This window comes from Aricia agestis, chromosome 1 (genome assembly GCF_905147365.1).
Source record: "Aricia agestis chromosome 1, ilAriAges1.1, whole genome shotgun sequence".
In the NCBI taxonomy this organism is placed as follows: domain Eukaryota; kingdom Metazoa; phylum Arthropoda; class Insecta; order Lepidoptera; family Lycaenidae; genus Aricia; species Aricia agestis.
In genome coordinates this window covers 14492943-14512185 of record NC_056406.1, presented here as the reverse complement: position 1 = coordinate 14512185, position 19243 = coordinate 14492943, and the positions used below count along the sequence as shown (strand labels likewise).

At 36.5% G+C, this 19243-nt stretch overlaps 2 protein-coding genes across 3 annotated transcripts; one reads left to right on the top strand and one right to left on the bottom strand.

Moving 5' to 3' along the window:
* Positions 1-15: 15 nt before the first annotated feature.
* LOC121726364 (heat shock transcription factor-like) lies at positions 16-2018 on the bottom strand. 2 transcript variants are annotated; one of them, XM_042113705.1, is made up of 6 exons: positions 1612-2018; positions 1047-1185; positions 728-811; positions 584-635; positions 332-524; positions 16-235 (listed from the first exon to the last, which is right to left on the bottom strand). In XM_042113705.1, exons 1-6 carry the CDS (start codon positions 1993-1995, stop codon positions 110-112), a joined length of 978 nt encoding a protein of 325 aa, XP_041969639.1. In that variant the 5' UTR covers positions 1996-2018; the 3' UTR covers positions 16-109. The 2 variants fall into 2 exon arrangements, with proteins under 2 accessions (XP_041969639.1, XP_041969647.1); XM_042113713.1 differs by having other exon boundaries at positions 332-512.
* A 3943-nt stretch (positions 2019-5961) lies between these two features.
* Positions 5962-18409, top strand: LOC121727971 (protein FAN-like). Its single transcript, XM_042116058.1, has 13 exons — positions 5962-6000; positions 6094-6700; positions 6924-6995; positions 7074-7276; positions 7345-7588; positions 9754-9876; positions 11577-11838; positions 11946-12372; positions 14956-15044; positions 15436-15568; positions 16443-16644; positions 17536-17680; positions 18180-18409. Exons 1-13 carry the CDS (start codon positions 5987-5989, stop codon positions 18278-18280), a joined length of 2622 nt encoding a protein of 873 aa, XP_041971992.1. The 5' UTR covers positions 5962-5986; the 3' UTR covers positions 18281-18409.
* Positions 18410-19243: the final 834 nt, after the last annotated feature.

Here is a 19243-nt window from a genome sequence, read left to right as displayed (position 1 = left end):
AACACAACATTATAATTAGAGAACATAACTTATTTAAGAAAAAAAAGTAACACATTTAGTGTCATGCTCAATCTGTAATGATGAAAACGATGTATTAGACCGTATTATATTAATAAAAGTTTTCAGGATTCAAAATATCATTTGCCATTGAGATTTGTGAATAGAAGGAATGTTTGTTGGCATTGATGTCATTAAGCATTTGTTCCCATTCACCATGAAAGTAATTTTCAGTATTCTAAAACGAAATAATACTGCATATTAAAAAAAAATGCTTGAATGTAATGACTAATGTATTATGCAAACTGTTGTGAGATTGTTTTAAAGATCTTACCTCATTTACCGCATTGTCATCAATATTGTCATTTCCCAAAGATGGTAATATGCAGTTTAGTAAACTAGTATTTTTGTTTACATTAAATTCTGCAAGCAATTCCATTTTGGCTGTATCATAACAGCTATTTGCTTCTACCAATTGCATTTGAACTCCTTCATTAGGGTTCTGTTGGCAATCCCTATGAGAGAAACTATTTTGATACTGTTTATGCTTATTTTATTTTAAATATAATATTTATATATTAATTACCTTGAATTATTAAACCAGGAGTATTCATTTTCTAATTTGATCTTCATTGAATCTGTGGAAAGGTGAGTAATTGGAGAGTGAGAAAGTATGATAGGATATTGTGGTTTAAGGTTAGTAGAGGGTGAACAAGTTTGGATAAAGGACCTGTTTTAGGGTTTACTTCATTTTCCTTTGGCATAAACATATTGATGTCAACTTCACCATTATCACTTACTACTTCCTGAGCATCTGAAATAATAATTAATTTGTGAATAACTCACTGAAACATGTTTCATCACTAAACATGAAACAATTTTATATAATTTTTTTTCAGTGCAGCTATATTAAAATAGTATACAAACATATTTTATTATTATTATTGTTTTATCTTCAAATAGTATAAAAAGATAATGTAAGTACTTATTATCTTAAAAAACTTTGCCAAGTAAACAATTTTTAAACTTGTATGTATGTAACTTCATACCTTCAAACTCTATTTTACATTTGTTATCTTCATAGTTATGAAGATAATAGTTCTCAACTGCTTTGTTCAAAGCAACTCTCAGAGAATGGCGGGCTTTTTGCAATGGGGTGAGTGATGTTTGACCTTGCATATTGCACTTCTAAAAATATAAGTTAACTTCTTTTATACTGTCTTTAACTAAGGAATTTACTTAGGTATAAAGTGTACCTACTGGATCAAATTTTCAAAATACCACCCTAAAGTGATATTTGAGTTGTATTACCAGCTATTACAGATTGTCATCACTTTCCTAGGTCCAGATTCAAGTAAGTACTGTAATGCTAAGTACTCACATACGGTTTTGCTTTCCACACATTCAGCATTGCTCGATAGTTTTATTCTAAATCAACATATTTCCATTATCCATCAATCCGGCTCGATCCGGTTCTATCAATCCTTTGAGCGGCTCGATGCGAGCCTTCGAGCTGTCAGTTTTGCGGTCCACACAGTAATTATTACTCAATTTGGAGTAAAACTATCGAGCAAAACCGTATGTGAGTACTTAGCATTAGCCTTGTAAACATACCTTAAATTTTGAGGTTGTTTTAAAGTTCAATGGTTTTCTAGATATTTTTTTAAGTAGCTCAGGGCGTCCGCATTGAAAATAATCATGCATATATTCGTGCATAAATGGGTTGCTTGAATTGCATAAAGGATCTTGTAAATGTGATGTAACTTTTCGAAATCCATACAAATTGAGTTGTCGAATAAAACTTGATATATTTGAAGTTTTAAAAATTGAGTGATGAGTTTGTAAATAAAGGTGAAGTATTTTATAATTTAAAAGAATAGATTGCCCACTTCCACCCCACATTATTGCATTAGAACCTAATTTAAGTAATTGCCATAATTTCTGAGGAAACCTCATATTTTGGAATACCATAACTTTTGTGTCATTTGTATCTTCCATTTTTACGATCTAAAATTATTTCAGTCTCAGTTATACTTTTATTAATACCAACTTTACATTAAATTATTTTATCGTTGCAATTAAAATAAATTATCAATAAAAGAATAGGTACCGTACATCAGAATTTGCGTCAAATTTTTGGGTGACAAAAATGCAAATAACTAATAAGAATTCAAATTCCCGCGTTTTTCCACTGTCAATTCTTTTATTTTTTCTGGCACTACGAGTTACGACTAAAGTGCGACAAGGCATAAAGATGGCATAAAGCCTTGTCAGTTGTCGCACTTTGAGTTGAACACATTTAAGATACGCGCACAGTTTGTCGGCGCGTGCCGGGGCGGATCGGGTCTCAGCGCAGCGCAAAATGCGCTATAGCACACTATTTCTGGGCCGGGCCGCATCGCATTGACGGATTTTGAGTACTTTGGATGAGTTTGGATAGCTCCAGTGTGACCACTCTTAAGTCACTCGTGACTCGATATATATCAAAAACGTTGCTTTATTCTACTAAAATCTACTAGACCGTGTTTTAGCTTCTACCGAAAATCTACCTTTATTAATCAATGTGTTCTACGTGGTTGAAACTAAAATAAAACTAAGATGTTTATATGGACTGTCTTGATTATGCATTTAAATTTTTTATATTATTTGTTATTTAATATCTTCTATTAAAATTTACAAAAAATTTTGGACTACTAAATCGTCATCCATTTGATCTACCAAAAAGTGGAAATCTATGTGAAGTGTGGTCACACTGTTGCCGGGGCGCAACGGGTTTGTCGGGCCTTGCCGGGCCTTGTCGCATTGACGGAAATCCGCTGCGCTCTGACACAGTGTGCGATACCGGATACGCGCATCCACTTTCATACAAATTGTATGGATTTTTGCGATGAGAGCCGCCCGGCACGGCCCGTCTCAATGGGCTCACTCAATGAACATGAGCGGAGGCGCTGCTCGCAAGGCGGCCTGTCGTGAATGGGCCCCTTAAAGGAGAACTGTCAAAAATGACGTTTTTGTATGATGGTAGTTCTAGTTCCTTTTTTCGCCACGTTCATATAAAGCCTTGTCGAGCTGTAGGCAGGGCTTCAAATACCGGTATTTTTTCATAACGTTATTGCTGCAAGGGCATAGATAACGGTATGAAAATTTACCCGATACTAGAAATAACGGTAAAAATTGGAATTAATACCGGTAAATGTTATAACGCTAAATAGGATTTATAACGGTAAATATATGTTCTTTGATAACATTACACAAAGCACACGACGAGTGGAGGCAGTCAGTTCAGGACGTTCGTTCTAGCGGAGATACAGAGAATAGAGCTAGCTGCCGCTTCGCGGCGCCGCGCCGTCTGCGTTACTGCATGTAAACTGGTTTGTGTGATCCACGGCGGGCACCCACGGACATGCCGTGCCGCCAGAGCCCACCGGGGACCTGCGGAGCGGTCTTTTTGCCCTTGGTGTGCGTTGGTAATACATATTGTAGGATTCCCTTTGTGCTATTGTTCGCGGCGAAATTGACCGGTCCGCCCCGCCCCGTCACGTGCAAAGCGCCTCTGATCCGACGGGCTACGCTCCTTAAAATATTCTCCGTGTTACCTACATATTTTGTAAATGCCATTATATAATTTTGTGCTTCCTTTTTTAAATGTGTTGATATTTTTAACTACAGTCAACAAAATATATATGTATTAAACTTAGAATTCTAGTAATAAATACTAAGACATACAAATAATTATCCATATTTTGCCAATCCCCCGCATTCGCCACAATTAAAACAAGTAAATAAATACAGATATAGGTACCTTGCATAATTATCTGCATTCATTGACTAAACAAATTGCAGCACCATCTTGACTTGTTAAGTCCGTTTTTTTTTTAATGAAAATAAGGGGGCGAACGAGCAAATGGGACGGAAAGCAACTGCAGGTGCGTTGCCGGTCTTTTAAGAGGGAATAGGGTAATAGGGGAGGGTGGGAAGAAAAGGAAAGGGAATAGGGGAGGGAATTATGCCTCCGGTAAACTCATTCACTCGGCGAAACACAGCACAAGCGCTGTTTCACGCCGGTTTTCTGTGAGAACGTGGTATTTCTCCGGTTGAGCCGGCCCATTCGTGCCGAAGCATGGCTCTCCCACGTATATAAAAACTGGTAGTCGGAAGTCGGAAGTTGGGCTGCGAGTGAGATTTTGTGCACGAGACCTGACGCATACCGCATACCCAGATACCAGAAAATATCGTTATATTTACCGGTATTTTTATAACGATATTTTTTGGTTATGTTACTAGATATCGATAAAAACAATACCGTTATCTGGCTACCATTATGAAAATACCGGTACGTAACGATATTTTTTCGGGTACTCGATCTATACTAATATTATAAATGCGAAAGTATCTCTGTCTGTCTGTCTGTCTCGCTTTCACGCCAAAACTACCGAACCGATTATAATTAAATTTTGTATACAGATAGTCTAAAGCCTGAGAAAGGACATAGGCTACTTTTTTACTGGAAAAAAGGGTTGTAAGGGGGTGAAAATACGAAAATTTGTTCAAATTAAGTTAGTTCCAAAAATTCATACTAGATGGTGCCGTGCGTCTCTTACATCGCGCTAACGCTTGCCCAACATATTTCTATAAGAGGTGGTATCATCAAACTTTACGTTATTTAATAAGTCAGTACTTTATATTATATACAGTGACGTAACCTTTAACCTATCAATGATAAATAGTTTATGGGTAAAGTTGTGTAATTGGGGGGCTAAATAAGCTTTAAAATTTGGCATAAAATATAAAGTTTGATTTTAAAAAATGAAATATTATGTGCACACTGCACAGCTGTTTTGATTTAAGGGGTTTTCTTTATAAAAGCTTTTGACACCAATTTTGTTGCCATCGCGCGCTATAAACTGAAGTCCACGCGGATGAAGTCGCGGGCAACAGCTAGTAACATTATAAAGCCCTGGCTGTAGGTATAGGTTTTTGGCATTGGTTTTTGGTAAATAGATAAATAAATAAAATATATTTTTATTCAAAACTAGCTGCTGCCCGCGACGTCGTCTGCGGCAATATAGTAAGTAGCAGGCTGATATATCTCAAGAATCGCGCTAGCTAGAAAGTTGAAATTACAAAATATGTATATGAAAAAATATAAAAATTTAAAATATATCCTCCTCCTTTATTGAATGTCGGTTAAAAGGTAGCTTAAGTTACTCCTTATTGTATCCGCTGTCTGCCAAAGAAAGTCCCGCTAAAATTGCTCCAGCCGTTTCAGAGATTAGCCGGAACAAACAGACGGACATACAGACAGACAAAAATTGTGAAAAGTGCTATTTTGGTATATGAACCGTATCTACATTCATATGCATGTAGTAAAAAACGGTTCTTTCAATATTACAAACGGACACTCAAATTTTATTTATATGTAGTATAGATGTAATATAGATGAGTACGGTATCATGATACGCTTTTTGAAAGTCGTAGAAAGAACGAAGAAACTAGGTTGTCTACCGCCTTGTCTACCGAACCCATGAACCGGTGCAGTCACCGGTTCGGGAACTACCGTACAGTTCAACAAGGCTGTTTATGAACATGACGAGAAAAGGAACTAACGCTTCTATCATACAAAAACGTCATTTTTGACAGTTTTCCTTTAGCAGCAGGCAGCAGCGACATGGAATTAATATGTACTACGTACAACTAGTACATATTAATTCCATGAGCAGCGCACATTGGCTGACATTGACACATTCAATTAAAGCCTTGTCGAACAGCGAACTGTATTCGTCCTTTTGCATTAAAAATGACGTTTTTGTATGATGGTAGCTCTAGCTTGCATGCAAAAACAAAAGAAAAAAAATAAACGTCAAATTTCATTACGAAACGAAAACAAAATATTTCGGAACTTGTTTTCATTACCGTATCTACTTTTCATATGATTTTCTTTGAGTTTTTTTAAATTTGCTGAAATTTATGTTGGTAAAACAATAATATCATGAATAAATGCAGGTATGGTACTTATAAATATACATCATGTTGCTTCAGTGACTTTGTAAGTAACGAACATTAATCATTTTTTATTATTTCTTCAAATAATTTCAGATTTTCAATGTTATTATTAGAGCCTGGAGAGATATATTTTGAGGATTATTCTTGTTCCATGCACGATGATTTATCATTAAAAAAGGGAATAATAAGACAGGGTCGCCTAAAACTTTGTTCAAAGTCCCTTGTTTTTGAACCGCGAAATTTCATGGAACCACTTCTAAAAATCCATTTTAAAGAATGCTTAAATATCTCCACGGTTCCATCTAAAATAAATAAGACATGTAATGTGATTCAAATAAAAGCTAAGCAATATTGTGAAATGCTGGAAGAAAATATTTTAACGCCATACAAATTTCAATACAAAGTTAAGGATTTTTTCTTTATCTTCGATTTTGCCTCAGCTGAAGAATGCTTAAATCAGATGCAACAGCTTTTGAGGGCATCAACATTGCATGCTCCTGAACACAACAGTATGGTGGCTACCATCCTTTACTCTAGGTATATGAGAATGGTTTTTGATCCTGTGATGATGGATGATTTTACAGAAAAGATAATCTATGAATTTCAAGTAGAAAAAATATCACCACTTGTACGACATCAGGGCAAACTAGCACTCACACCTACAACTCTTTATTTTCAACCCATTAGTAATATAGAAAATGTAAGTGATTCATGCATTTTTTCTATAAGATAATAATATACATACTTAACCTATTTTTGAAACCTATTATCTTTGTCATTAAATGGTCACAAAATTTAACAGTTTCTTCATCTTGCAACAGTATTTATTTCTTAATGGCAATCATTAAAATCTTGATGTATTCAAAATTTTAACTTAAGTATAAATATTTCAGTTTTATATTACTTGCATATGTTTTTTGCAGAGTCCAATCCTAAAGGTTAAGCTAAAGGATATAAATAGGATGTACAACAGAAGATTTTTGTTAAGGCAAGTTGTATGTATCATTGTGTGTTGTGCTTTTGAATAATTTTATAATACTGCAATTTTTATAAGAAAAAATTAACACTTCTAGGGTCTTGAAATATATTGTTTAAATCAAAGCTCAATTCGTCACATTTACTTGTTGTTCTTGAGTGAAGATGAAAGAAACACCGTCTATGAATTTATAGAATCATTACCTAATAATAATTTAGAGCAAGTTCATATCGAAGAAATGACCCTCCGTTGGCAAAATGGGATTGTATCAAACTATGATTACTTGGTGTACCTTAATTGGTGAGTGGAATTTAATTGTAGATTTAACTTTCAAACATTTTTCTTTCTTATCAAATGTTTTGTTTTAGCCTTGCAGACAGAAGTAAGAATGATCTAACTCAGTACCCAGTTTTTCCATGGATTGTGTCTGATTACACTTCGGAAACTCTGGATTTAGACAGTTTGGAAACATTTAGAGACCTATCTAAGCCCATGGGTGCTCTTAATAAAGATAGATTAGAAAAGCTATTGGAAAGGTATCAAGAAATGTCTGAACCCAAGTTTCTTTATGGATCTCATTATTCAGCCCCTGGCTTAGTGTTGTTTTATTTAGTGAGTATATATACAAGTATGTACTTACATAGCCATAATATGCATACATATTATAATATAATATTATAAACACCAACTGAGCCACAAACGACCTCTGTGGCTGAGTTGGTGGGCTGTTGGTAGCTCAAGCCGGGGGTCGCAGGTTGGAATCCTGCCAACAGAAAAAAGTTTTCTAAGTTCCTGGGCCATGGATGTGTATTAAATATGTATATTATATATATTATAAATTTTAAATATATATATAGTTTTTATTTTGAAGAAATAAGGGGGCAAACAAGGTTACCTGATGGAAAGCAACTTTCGTCACTCATGGACACTCTCAGCATCAGAAGAGCTGCAGGTGCGTTGCCGACCTTTTAAGAGGGAATAGGGTAATAGAGGAGGACAGGGATGGGAAGGGAAGGGAATAGGGGAGGGTAGGGAATTGGGCCTCCGGTAAACTCACTCACTTGGCGAAACACAACGCAAGCGCTGTTTCACGCCGGTTTTCTGTGAGAACGTGGTATTTCTCCGGTCGAGCCGGCCCATTCGTGCCGAAGCATGGCTCTCCCACGTCTAAAAGTATTAAATATATTTCTGTTGTCTGGTAAGTGGTACCTGTAACCCAAGCCCATCAAGTTCTTACTGGAGCCAGACTGACATGGTGTGAAGCATCCATAGATATTATTAATTTTGCAAATACAACAATTCCTGTATGATTATTTTCAAATGCATTTTATACATAGATCCTACATCTTATATTATGTTTGTCTAGCTTATTATTATTGATCATAAAATATTATACAAATATACTAGATGTCCCGCGCGGCTTCGCCCGCGTAAATTAGGAATTTTACGGAAACCGGATATTTTCCCATAAAAATAGCTCTTATGTCCCTACTCCCTTCACTTGGTTTACTCTATATCTGTGCCAAATATTGCCATAAAAATTGCTCCAGTAGTTCGTAATTTCTAATATTTCCCCCGTTTTTCCCACATTTTCCTGAGTTTCTTCGGTCGTATTAGTTTTAGCGTGATAATAAATAGCCTATAGCCTTATTCGATAAATTAACTATCTTACATACTCTCAGTTCAAGCAAATATACTCTCAAGCAATATTAAGTATCGATTTTTTTAAATTATCGCTTGACAAACTCGAGTCTCGATCTAAAAGACTATGCAAAGTACCAATAACAAGGTCATTATAGGCTCATAAGTCATAACCATGGGACGATGTATGGTATAAAATGGTAGTGATGATGATGATGATGATGAATGTAATTTGCGTAGTAGCATATGCTTTCCGTTCTTAAAACAACGCCGAATTTCCCAAACTTGTATCTATAAAGAATCAGGAGTTCTCTCAGCACCTTCCGAACCACGGTATACCAGGTATACCTCGCTGCAAAATCATGCTTAGAATACTTCTCACGAAACCGAAGTCACCACATGTTTCCATATAAATTTTGAGAAGTTCCCTCGATTACTTATGCATCCTTCATCAGATCACCACTTTTGTGAATATAATACCAAATTGGGATGATACCACATATACCAAAAGAAAAATTTTGAAAATCGGTTCACAAACGGCGGAGTAAATCGCATTCAATATTATTCTAAATTGAAATAGAATAATATTGAATGCGATGATAGCGCCGTCCGCCGGATCTAATGTAAAACATTCCAAAATCAACAACTCCTTATAAATAAGAAATTAATTGAAAAAACATTTTCCAGTAGACCAAACTGTAAATCTAAACCATTCTCGAATCTCCACGAACACACACAAAAAATTTCATCAAAATTGGTCCAGTCGTTTAGGAGGAGTTCAGTCACATACACACGCACACAAGAAATATATATATTAAGATTTTATACATCTATCATCTAAATTGGTTTAATTAATTAAGTGTTAAGAGGTAACAGATAGGTATACTTTCATACTTATCTAGACATGTGGTAGTGTGTCATGCAAAGTTCTTAATTATATATGTCATATAATAAGAAAGTATGTAATAAGTAGGGATTAATGGATTATGTTACTATACATGACACACTTGCTAATGTTATTATTTAAAATTCTTGATCAACCTGATTCGGTGATTCCATTGACTGCAGCTGCACTTGCTATTAATATTATGTATTCAATAACGAAGTAAATAGATAAATAATTTATTAATTTCCAGGTTCGCAAATATCCACAGTACATGTTATGTTTACAAAATGGAAGATTTGACCATCCAGATAGAATGTTTAATTCTGTGGGGCATGTTTATCATAATTGTATGAAGAATATGTCAGACTTTAAGGTAGGCAATATTTTGGTGTTTTAAATACTCCTTATTATGTACTATACAGGGTGCAATTTAACCTTCCTGCCAAATTTGGATATATTGATCCTTATTAAAAATAAAAATACACGTATTTCTTCTTTTATACTCACTCAGTACTAAAATTTTGAGAAATAGCCTCCGAAAGTTAGCCTACCAAACACCACAAAATATGGACACATGCGCGGCGCGGCCCCGCCTCGCCCTTCCATTGACATTCTTGCAGTGACGGATTAAGATTACTTGATGCCCTAAGCAATCCATGCCTGTGTGCCCCCCTATCCGTATCTCGACCGACTCGATCCGTATCCGAATCGGTCTTTGAACCTTTACTCTTCTGGTGCCCCTTCAGACGTGATGCCCTAGGCAATTGCTTAATTTGATTAATCCGCCACTGCATTCTTGTTATTATCATAAGTTGCGAATTTTCTCTTCATACTTTGACGGACTTAGGACCGTCAAATGTAAAAGACGTAGACAGGTATGTTTAACATAAAATTAATTGATACACATCAAAAGAATGGAAAATTACAACTTTCTAATTACGAAAAATAAGCACTTTAGAAATTTATAATAAATCTAAACCACATCCTTTGCATTTAGGCGTATTTAAAAAATTCAATTAACTAATGTTACAGTACAGTACAACTAATTAAAAATCAAAATAACCCACCTCTAAATCTTATTTACTTCCATCTTGTCTACACGCCCCAATTTCACCAACGACTGTTAAAGTTAACGCTCGAATTAGTATCACGTTACCTCTTTCGTTTTCTTATGAATGAAAGAAAAGACATGACAATTTAACAAGCTGTTAACACTAACAGACGTTGGTGAAATTGGGGCTAACATAGTTCAAACTGCAATCCGTTTTGCTCTAAGCAGAGTCTAGCGCATTTTGCTCATTGTCTTTAAGACTTTAAAAGTTTGTTAAGCACAACTTTGTCACTTTTAACCTCGTCAGAGGCATGTCTTCGAGGCTGGCTAGGCATGTGCAGGTGTTGCGAAGAGCGAACTGTTTCGCGTCTTTGATTATTTCGCGATTCAGATTCAGGGTACAGCTGCTGCATTCGTGATTCGAGAATCATCAATCAGCTGTTATGAAGACGAGGAAGGCTTTCTTGCTCGTACAGTCTCTGGGTTCCACGTAAACTTTCGCCACTCAAAATGTAGCATCTCCACATTTCATGACACTCAATCGTGGTTAGGGTACATTGTAACAGACACTAATTAAAGCGCGGGGGCCGGGGGGGCCGTGACAAACAAAATAATTACGTGTTAGCTATACAACTACCCGCGTGGCACTAAACGGTCGCTCTCGCTAGACTCGCTGGTGACCGGCGGGCCTGCCGCCTCCCACCCCGCGCGTCTCCCCCGCTTTACCCGTACGCATAACCGGTCTTCCGATTGGATATCGCGCGCGATGGAGTAGCGGTCGCAACTCGCAATATCTTAATTATTATGAAATTATGAAGTGACCATTGTGCATCGTTTTTTTTTCGGATAAAATATGTTAATGTAAAAAAAATAACACCCTATTTATTTTTGTTTAATGGACTCACCTAATGATACCTAAGCCCCAAAAAAAAATTGGCAGGTAGGTTTAATTGCACCCTGTATTATACTACATTTTAAACTAAAATTGTAATTTGTAACAGTGGGTGCGATGAATATTTCAGGAATTGGTACCAGAGTTTTATGATACAAGAGAAAAAGGCGATTTTCTTGTCAACATGTATGATATCGATTTTGGAGTCCGACATGATGGAAGAAAAGTTGATAATGTGGAACTGCCACCTTGGGCGAGTTCACCAGAAGACTTTGTGACCAAGCTGAGAGAAGCTCTAGAGTCAGATTATGTTTCCAGGCACATACACCTGTGGATCGATCTCATATTTGGCTACAAACAAAGAGGAAATGAGGCTGTGAAAGCAAACAATGGTATGTAAATAATTTTTATTTATGGGTCATAACCATATATCATAATAGTTTTAATCTTTTATATGCATTTAGAAAAAATCTGAAGGAATTTTTAATTTTTTTTTCAGTTTTTCACCATGTGTGTTATGAAGGTTCAGTTGACTTGGAACTCATATGTGATATGAATGATAAGCACGCTCTAGAAGTGCAAATAATGGAATTTGGTCAAGTACCAAAGCAGTTATTCACCCAGCCCCATGTTAAAAAAATTATACATCAAGTACTCAAAAGTATTTCGGACGTTACACCACCACCACCAGTAGATGGATATGATATGGAATTATTAGATACAGTGAGACTGCATAAGGAAGCTGTGACTTGTGCTATTTGTGATAAGAACAGAGTTATATCCGTTGGGAAGGATGGGGCCTTAAAAGTGTATGATATGGAACAGAACAAACAAATAAGGAGTGTCATATTGTGCTCCACCCCCCTAAGCTCTTGCGTCATGGTGGACGAAAACTTAGTCGCTGCTGGGTCCTGGGATAATGAAATGTGAGTGTCTATTATTAACTGAATACTGAAATATAGAAAATAGAAATATTGTTACGTGCTAGGGTTCGAAGGATTTGGAGAGAAAGACCTGCTGACTTTCTTGAAGACTTTATTCACCAGCACTAGGTCCAAACACTAAGCATGTCCTAGGTCGTAGGTCGTAGGGTCGTAGGTTTCACTGGTATCACTTTCTATCAATACTTATCACTTCGAAGTCGCCGTGACGATAGCTCAAACTGAACTGATTGACTGGCCCGTCTCCCTGCGAATATTTATATGTTTCGAGGCGAGTCCCAGACTGTTCCAGAGAGTTTGTTTCTAGAACGTACCTGACCCGCGTAAACATGGGTTGAACGTTTCTAGAAAATACGCGCATGTAATCGTTCACCTAAAGCCATCTAGTATTGAGTAGGGGATATAATATGCTGTCGGTGTTCCCCGAGTGGTTTCGCTGATTGACGCTAGATGGCACTGTGCGTCGTAAGTTCGTAACAATATTATAAAGAAACTACTAATTATTCTATGGGATTACTATTCTCTAGAATTTAACAACTGCAGAGTAAGACCACCAGCTTATAAACCATTTTAAGTTACTGATAGAATGCCTAGGCTTGCAAACAACAGTATTATCGCCGTATGCCGCTTATCTGTATTATAAGTATTGACGGTGGATCCAGCCTCGTCACACCCGGTTTGTTAAACTAATATGTATTCTGTGACCCGGTCAAGATTGCAATCTTAGTATCATAATATTAATACGCGAACGAAAAACTTTGTAACCCTTTTTACGAAAAATGGGGAAACGTAGGTACATTAAATTTTACACAGTTATAGTTTATATGGTGAAGGAGTGCATCGAACTAATATTATTTTGAAATTATGCTTTTATCATACATTTTTTTAACAAATAAAACATTACACACACTACAACACACACATATGAGAAACGACAGATTTTTGAGTGACAAGCCTATACATACGAATTATACTCTTATTTATGGTTGAAGTCTGTTGACAACAAGTTGACAAATTGAAAATGGATTATAGTTTTTTTATTGAATCTCAGATACTACGAGGGCTGCTATTTATGTATCCGGAATTAAAAAAAGAAACAAACATATATCATTTAATATGGTTTTATTGCTTTTCAAAATATTCGCCGCGATGATCGACACACTTTTGCATACGCTGGAACCAATTTTCATAGCACTTTTTCCATTCTGATTGAGGTATCTCCAAAACGTGCATTTTGAGCGCATCAACAGCCTCTTCGCGGCTCGAAAAACGTTGACCACGTAATTTGTTCTTCGCGTATGGAAATAAAAAGAAATCGTTAGGTGCCAAATCAGGGCTGTACGGCGGATGACCAGTCAATTCGATCTTTTGACCCTCCAAAAACTGAGTTGTTTCAGCTGAGGTGTGACTGCTAGCATTGTCGTGATGTAATATGATTCTGCGTTGTCGGTTGTCCTTTCTTATTTCTTCAAAGACTTCTGGTAAACAAATGGTCGTATACCATTCAGAATTAACCGTTTTACGATTCTCTAATGGCACTGTAGCCACAATATGTCCATTAATTCCAAAAAAACAGGCGACCATTTGCTTCAAAGTACTTTTTGCACGAGTAACTTTTGTTGGTTTCGGCTCATCTTGGAACACCCACACCGTTGACTGTTGTTTAGTTTCGGGGTCATATGCATAGATCCAAGATTCATCACCTGTGTAGATATTATAAACGGCTTTTGACGTACCACGGTTGTATTTTTTTATCATTTTTTTGCACCAATCGACACGAGCCCGTTTTTGATCGATTGTCAAGTTGTGCGGAATCCAACGCGAACATATTTTTTTTACAGCCAAATGTTCGTGTAATATCTTATGTATGCTCGTCATACTTATACCTAAGGACGCCTCTATCTCGCGATATGTAACATGACGATCACGCATTATTAGTTCCCGCACAGCATCTATATTTTGTGGGACAACAGCTGTTTTTGGGCGACCTTCTTTATTTTCATCCGTGAGCATAGACCGCCCACGATTAAACTCACTGTACCAGTGATAAACAGTGGTTTTTGATGGTGCTTCATCTCCAAAAGTTGCGGTGAGTTGAATAAAGCACTATTGTTGATTTAGCCCACGCCGAAAATCGTAGTAAATCATTGCACGAAAATGTTCACGCGTTAAATCCATGGCAAATGAAGACACGCAATTTTCAAAATGACGCCACAATGGAAAAATAATTGACAGTCACATGAAACAAAATGTATTCTTCAACCAAAGAGTTCTATTTTCAAATGTTGTAATTACTTTTTAAAATATATTGTTCTTGTAAGTGGCCAGTTCCGGATACATAAATAGCAGCCCTCGTATTAGACAATGCTTACACGGCCAGTCTGAGATCAGCTAAGTCCCAAACACAAGAGTTGAAAAAAATATGATAAAGGCAACATTTTTTACAAATTATAGGTAGTAGTCCTAATGTCCTTGAAACTAAGGTTGAATTTCGACCATTGGGCGATCTCTAGTTTATAAAGTTACAAAATATAATTTATATCATAAATATATTTTATACGGTTGCAGATATTTATATGATGTTGAGTATGGACGTGTGATGGACAGTTTTCGCGCACACGACGATTCTGTCAGCTGCTTGATGTGGTTGCCACAAGGTAAATATTATTATTGAACGTGAGAAGGCAGCGTAAAGTACATGCTATCTAGACAGTTTTGCAATGAAGTGAAAATCATGGTTAACCGGGAACTTAAGTAGAGAGGAGCATCCATACTAATATTATAAATGCGAAAGTGTGTCTGTCTGTCTGTCTGTCTGTTACCTCTTCACGCTCTAACCGCTGAACCGATTTTGCTGAAATTTGGCACGGAGATAGTTTGAGTCCCGGGAAAGGACATAGGATGGTTTTTATCCCGGAAAAATGTACGGTTCCTGCGCGATAAACTAATTTTGGCGCAACAGAGTTGCGGGCGTCATCTACTTCAAATATAATTCTTTTGTTAGGCTTTTGATAATTACAATAGCAAAGTATTTGATTTTCTTTTCAGAACGTTTGTTGGTGTCTGGTGGTTGGGACGCCGTTGTTCGCGTATGGGGAAACCTGGGCAATACAGGACAAGCACTTCGTGGGTTGAAGGCCGAGCTTGACCATGATGGTAACATCACCACTATAGCACATAGGTAATTATTATTTATTTTCTGGTTTCTTTATATAATTATAATAAACTAATATATTAGTTGAAATATTGTTTACTTATTAAAAATCACTAATATGTGAAGCAGACAGCATTAACAAAATGTAGTATAATGTAATTTCAAAGGACTTTCAAAATAAAATTAAAACTATATTTGAGATATTTCAAAAATTTTAGTATCGGATTGAAGTACAATGAAAACATTTTTGAATGGAACTCGACTTCGCAGTTCGCTCATACGACCACCGCAGGCACGTTTGCAGCGGTGATTCGTTGAACCCAATTTTCGGCCAAACATTTCGGCTATTTCGCGTTTAATTTTGACTCTGAGCTCTTCCAACGTTGTCGGCTTATCCAACGACTTGACGCAGCCCCAAAGAAAAAAATCTAGAGGCGTTAAATCGCACGAACGAGGCGATCAATCGAGTGGTCCATTTTTTTAAATAACACGCTCATCAAACATGCTCTTCAATAAATCGATTGTAACGTGTGCTGTGTGGCTTGTGGCGTCGTCCTATTGAAACTTCACGCTGTCCAAGTCCATATCTTCTAATTCGGGCCAAAAATAATCCATAATAATGGCCAACTGCCTGTCTACTAGGGCGAGAATTATTACGATCGAAAATCGGAGTTAACGCTTTTAAAATAGCGGCCACCGACTCCCAATTTTTGTAGTAAATTTTTAAGATTTGCAGACGTTGTTCATTCGTGTACTTCACCATGATGACCACGTTATGTTTACTGAATAAACTGACAGTGACGCGGACAGTTCGATGTTAAGTGAAATGGTGCGTCCACAAACGTAACGTAACGTTAAATTGTCAAGTCCCTACTGGAAAACCCTTTATCTACAACTACAGGTACAGAGGCGACAAGCTGGACGTGATATCGGGCACTGTGGACGGCGAGGTGGTGGTGTGGGAGGTGAGCACCGGTGCGGCGCTGGTGCGGGCGCGCACGCTCTCTGCGCCGCTCGCTGCGTGCACGCTCACGCACGAGCGCACCGTGTGTGCTGCCCGCGATGGACTCTTCAACGTCACGGATCTCAATGTCATGAATGTGGTGAGATTTTGTTGTTTCTTCTCTAACTGCCGCACTCAGACACGGATGTTAATTATTTAACTGTAAAAAAACGAAAGACCCATTATAGTATATTAGCTGTCAAACTCTTTATTAAATTAGATGACATGCGTGACACATAATAATTGACAATTATAGTAGGGAAGTTACCTAACAAAAATTAATCGATAATTTAAAAATATTATCGAATCACTTCCTAACGGAATTGCAATCAAATTTATCGATTTCGTACTGACGTTTCATAGTGGCGTCGGCGATTTAAGATGGCCGCCCTTTTTATCGATTTGATTTCGATTTAACAGAGTCAATCTCTATTGACATAAGTTCCGTTTCATGCATCTGACATTTTGCAAATGTTTTCGTAACAATAATTTTATACTCCTATTTCAAATTTAATATTTATAATTTTATATTAATAAGTTAGCATTTAGCAACTTTTCATTTTTATTTATTTACAATTATAGGAAACATTTGTTTTTGTAGATGGAATATAATTTATTACATTTTGTTTTATTTTGTTTTGTAAAAAAACCGTAGCACGGAATATGAAAACTGTCACCCATATCATCATAAAACGCACAAACTATAATTACTAGATGACGGCCGCAACTCCATTGCGCCTAAAGTCATTTTTCCGGGACAATTAATGTATCTTATGTCCTTTCCCGGGACTCAAAGTATTTCCATGCCTTTCAGCAAAATCGGTTCCAGACAGACAGATAGACAAACTTTCGCATTTATAACATTTTTATGTATTTTAAGTATGGATAAAAGATATCCGATTTAATTCTTCGTTTCCTCACTTTTATAATATATAAATAACTACGCTAATATACACTACTACGATTAACATCTTCCTGACGCAACTTCCAGATATTCGAGAAGCGCGTGTCGACGACGCTGACGGCGGTGCGCGGCGACGGCGGCCACGTGGTGTGGCTGGGCGCTGCCGCCGGCGCTCTGCTGCAGTGGAACATGGAGACCGTCACACAGACCGATGAACGCACTATACACGAAGGTGAATGTGTTCTCTAGCTAGTAGCTATACTTGTATAAATTATACAGTTCAGCCATCTTTCAGGTACCCTACCTGAAAGATGCCCCTTGCCAGGCGTCACTTTTTGGTTGCGTGGCTGGCCAATAATATTGTCAGGCTTGTATGAGGTTCTTACATTTCTCAAATAAGAGAAAGTCAAAATAATTGGGATACTTCCCCAACTGAAAACCGTGGTTTGAAACCTCAAAGTTTTTCCTCTGTTAAGAGGAAAAATGTTTTATGTTGATTTTCGGCAAACCCATCTCCTATCGTAAAACGTTAAATTGTGAAATTGTATGTAATAAAGAGATCTACAACTCTTGTATTTGTATGTTATCACTATTTTCTATCTGTCCGGTTATAATGTTTGGCGAACCCTATTCCTAGGCGTACTCGGCAATCATTTTGAGTGTATTTGATGTCCAGCATAGCCAGGAATATGGCTACACCTAACCTAACCTGGTAAACTTTGTTGTTTCAGATGAAATCGAGAGCATATACTTTGACAAATCGTCCAATAGGCTAATAACAGCAAGTAAAGACAGGTCAGTCAAAATCTGGAGACTGTCCAGTGACTGCTGACAAATAAAAGTAATTATTTTTTGTTATTTCAGTATTATTATTAGTCCGGGTTCCTTAGAATATTTTCTTATTACTATCAAGCAAATTTTTCTTGAGTAGCTTCATTTTGATAAGACGAACTACAATTTACTCTGCAAAAATTCTCGAAAGTGGTAGCTAACAGGAGATAGAAAGGATTTAATATTTCGGTTTGATGGTATTGTTCTACTTGTAGGACAATGTTATTCCTAAATTATATAACTATTAACCTATCGCATATAAAAAAAACTCGAAAGTGGTATACTTTCGAGTTTTTTTTTTATATTAGCTACCACTTTCGATAATTTTCGTGGAGGAAATTGTTGTTCGTCTTAACAAAATGAAGCTCCTCACGAAAAATTACCTTGAAAGTTATCGAAAAAATGTTCTATAAATGGGAATCTGTACTATAAATTATGTTTAGATTATTTGTGTATATTGGATTATAGTAGATGTATAAAGTTATAAACATTTAAACAGGTTATCTAAATAAATTTTATAAAATATGTTGTATTTTTCTTTCTATCTTTAAAGACGATTCTGCAGTAGCTTGTTATACCTTTTCTAAACTAAATAAACTTACTTACATAACTGCAATTTTTTGATAATGAGTTGTATTTTTTGTGTTTATAAGTAGTTATAAATATTTAACAAAGATGTCACCTCAAGTGGCTCTAGGTTTCCCCATGATATTAATACTTAATATAGCAATAATATTCCTTTATAACTTATGTTTGTATTCGCTACTTTAAACTGCAGTGATAAGCACAGGAATGTCTAATACCTGTTCTCGCTCTGAAATTCTGTATATAGATAGCAAATACTTTGAGAGAAAGGAAAGGACATAGGTTAGTTTTTATTTCGTTAAATTGTACGGTTCCCGCGATAAGCTAATTCCAGCGCAACGTAGTTCTGGCGTCGACTATCATTAGCGTATAAAATCTC

Excerpts from the sequence above, each read along its gene's own strand:
- LOC121726364 (XM_042113705.1), bottom strand. The coding sequence starts at position 1,995 with ATGGAAGATACAAATGACACAAAAGTTATGGTATTCCAAAATATGAGG. Across the intron at positions 636-727 it reads TGAAGTAAACCCTAAAACAG|ATTCAATGAAGATCAAATTA; the intron begins GTCCTTTATCCA and ends ACCTTTCCACAG. Across the intron at positions 236-331 it reads ATGACAATGCGGTAAATGAG|AATACTGAAAATTACTTTCA; the intron begins GTAAGATCTTTA and ends ATTTCGTTTTAG.
- LOC121727971 (XM_042116058.1), top strand. Across the intron at positions 7,589-9,753 it reads GCTTAGTGTTGTTTTATTTA|GTTCGCAAATATCCACAGTA; the intron begins GTGAGTATATAT and ends ATTAATTTCCAG. Across the intron at positions 17,681-18,179 it reads TGAACGCACTATACACGAAG|ATGAAATCGAGAGCATATAC; the intron begins GTGAATGTGTTC and ends TTGTTGTTTCAG.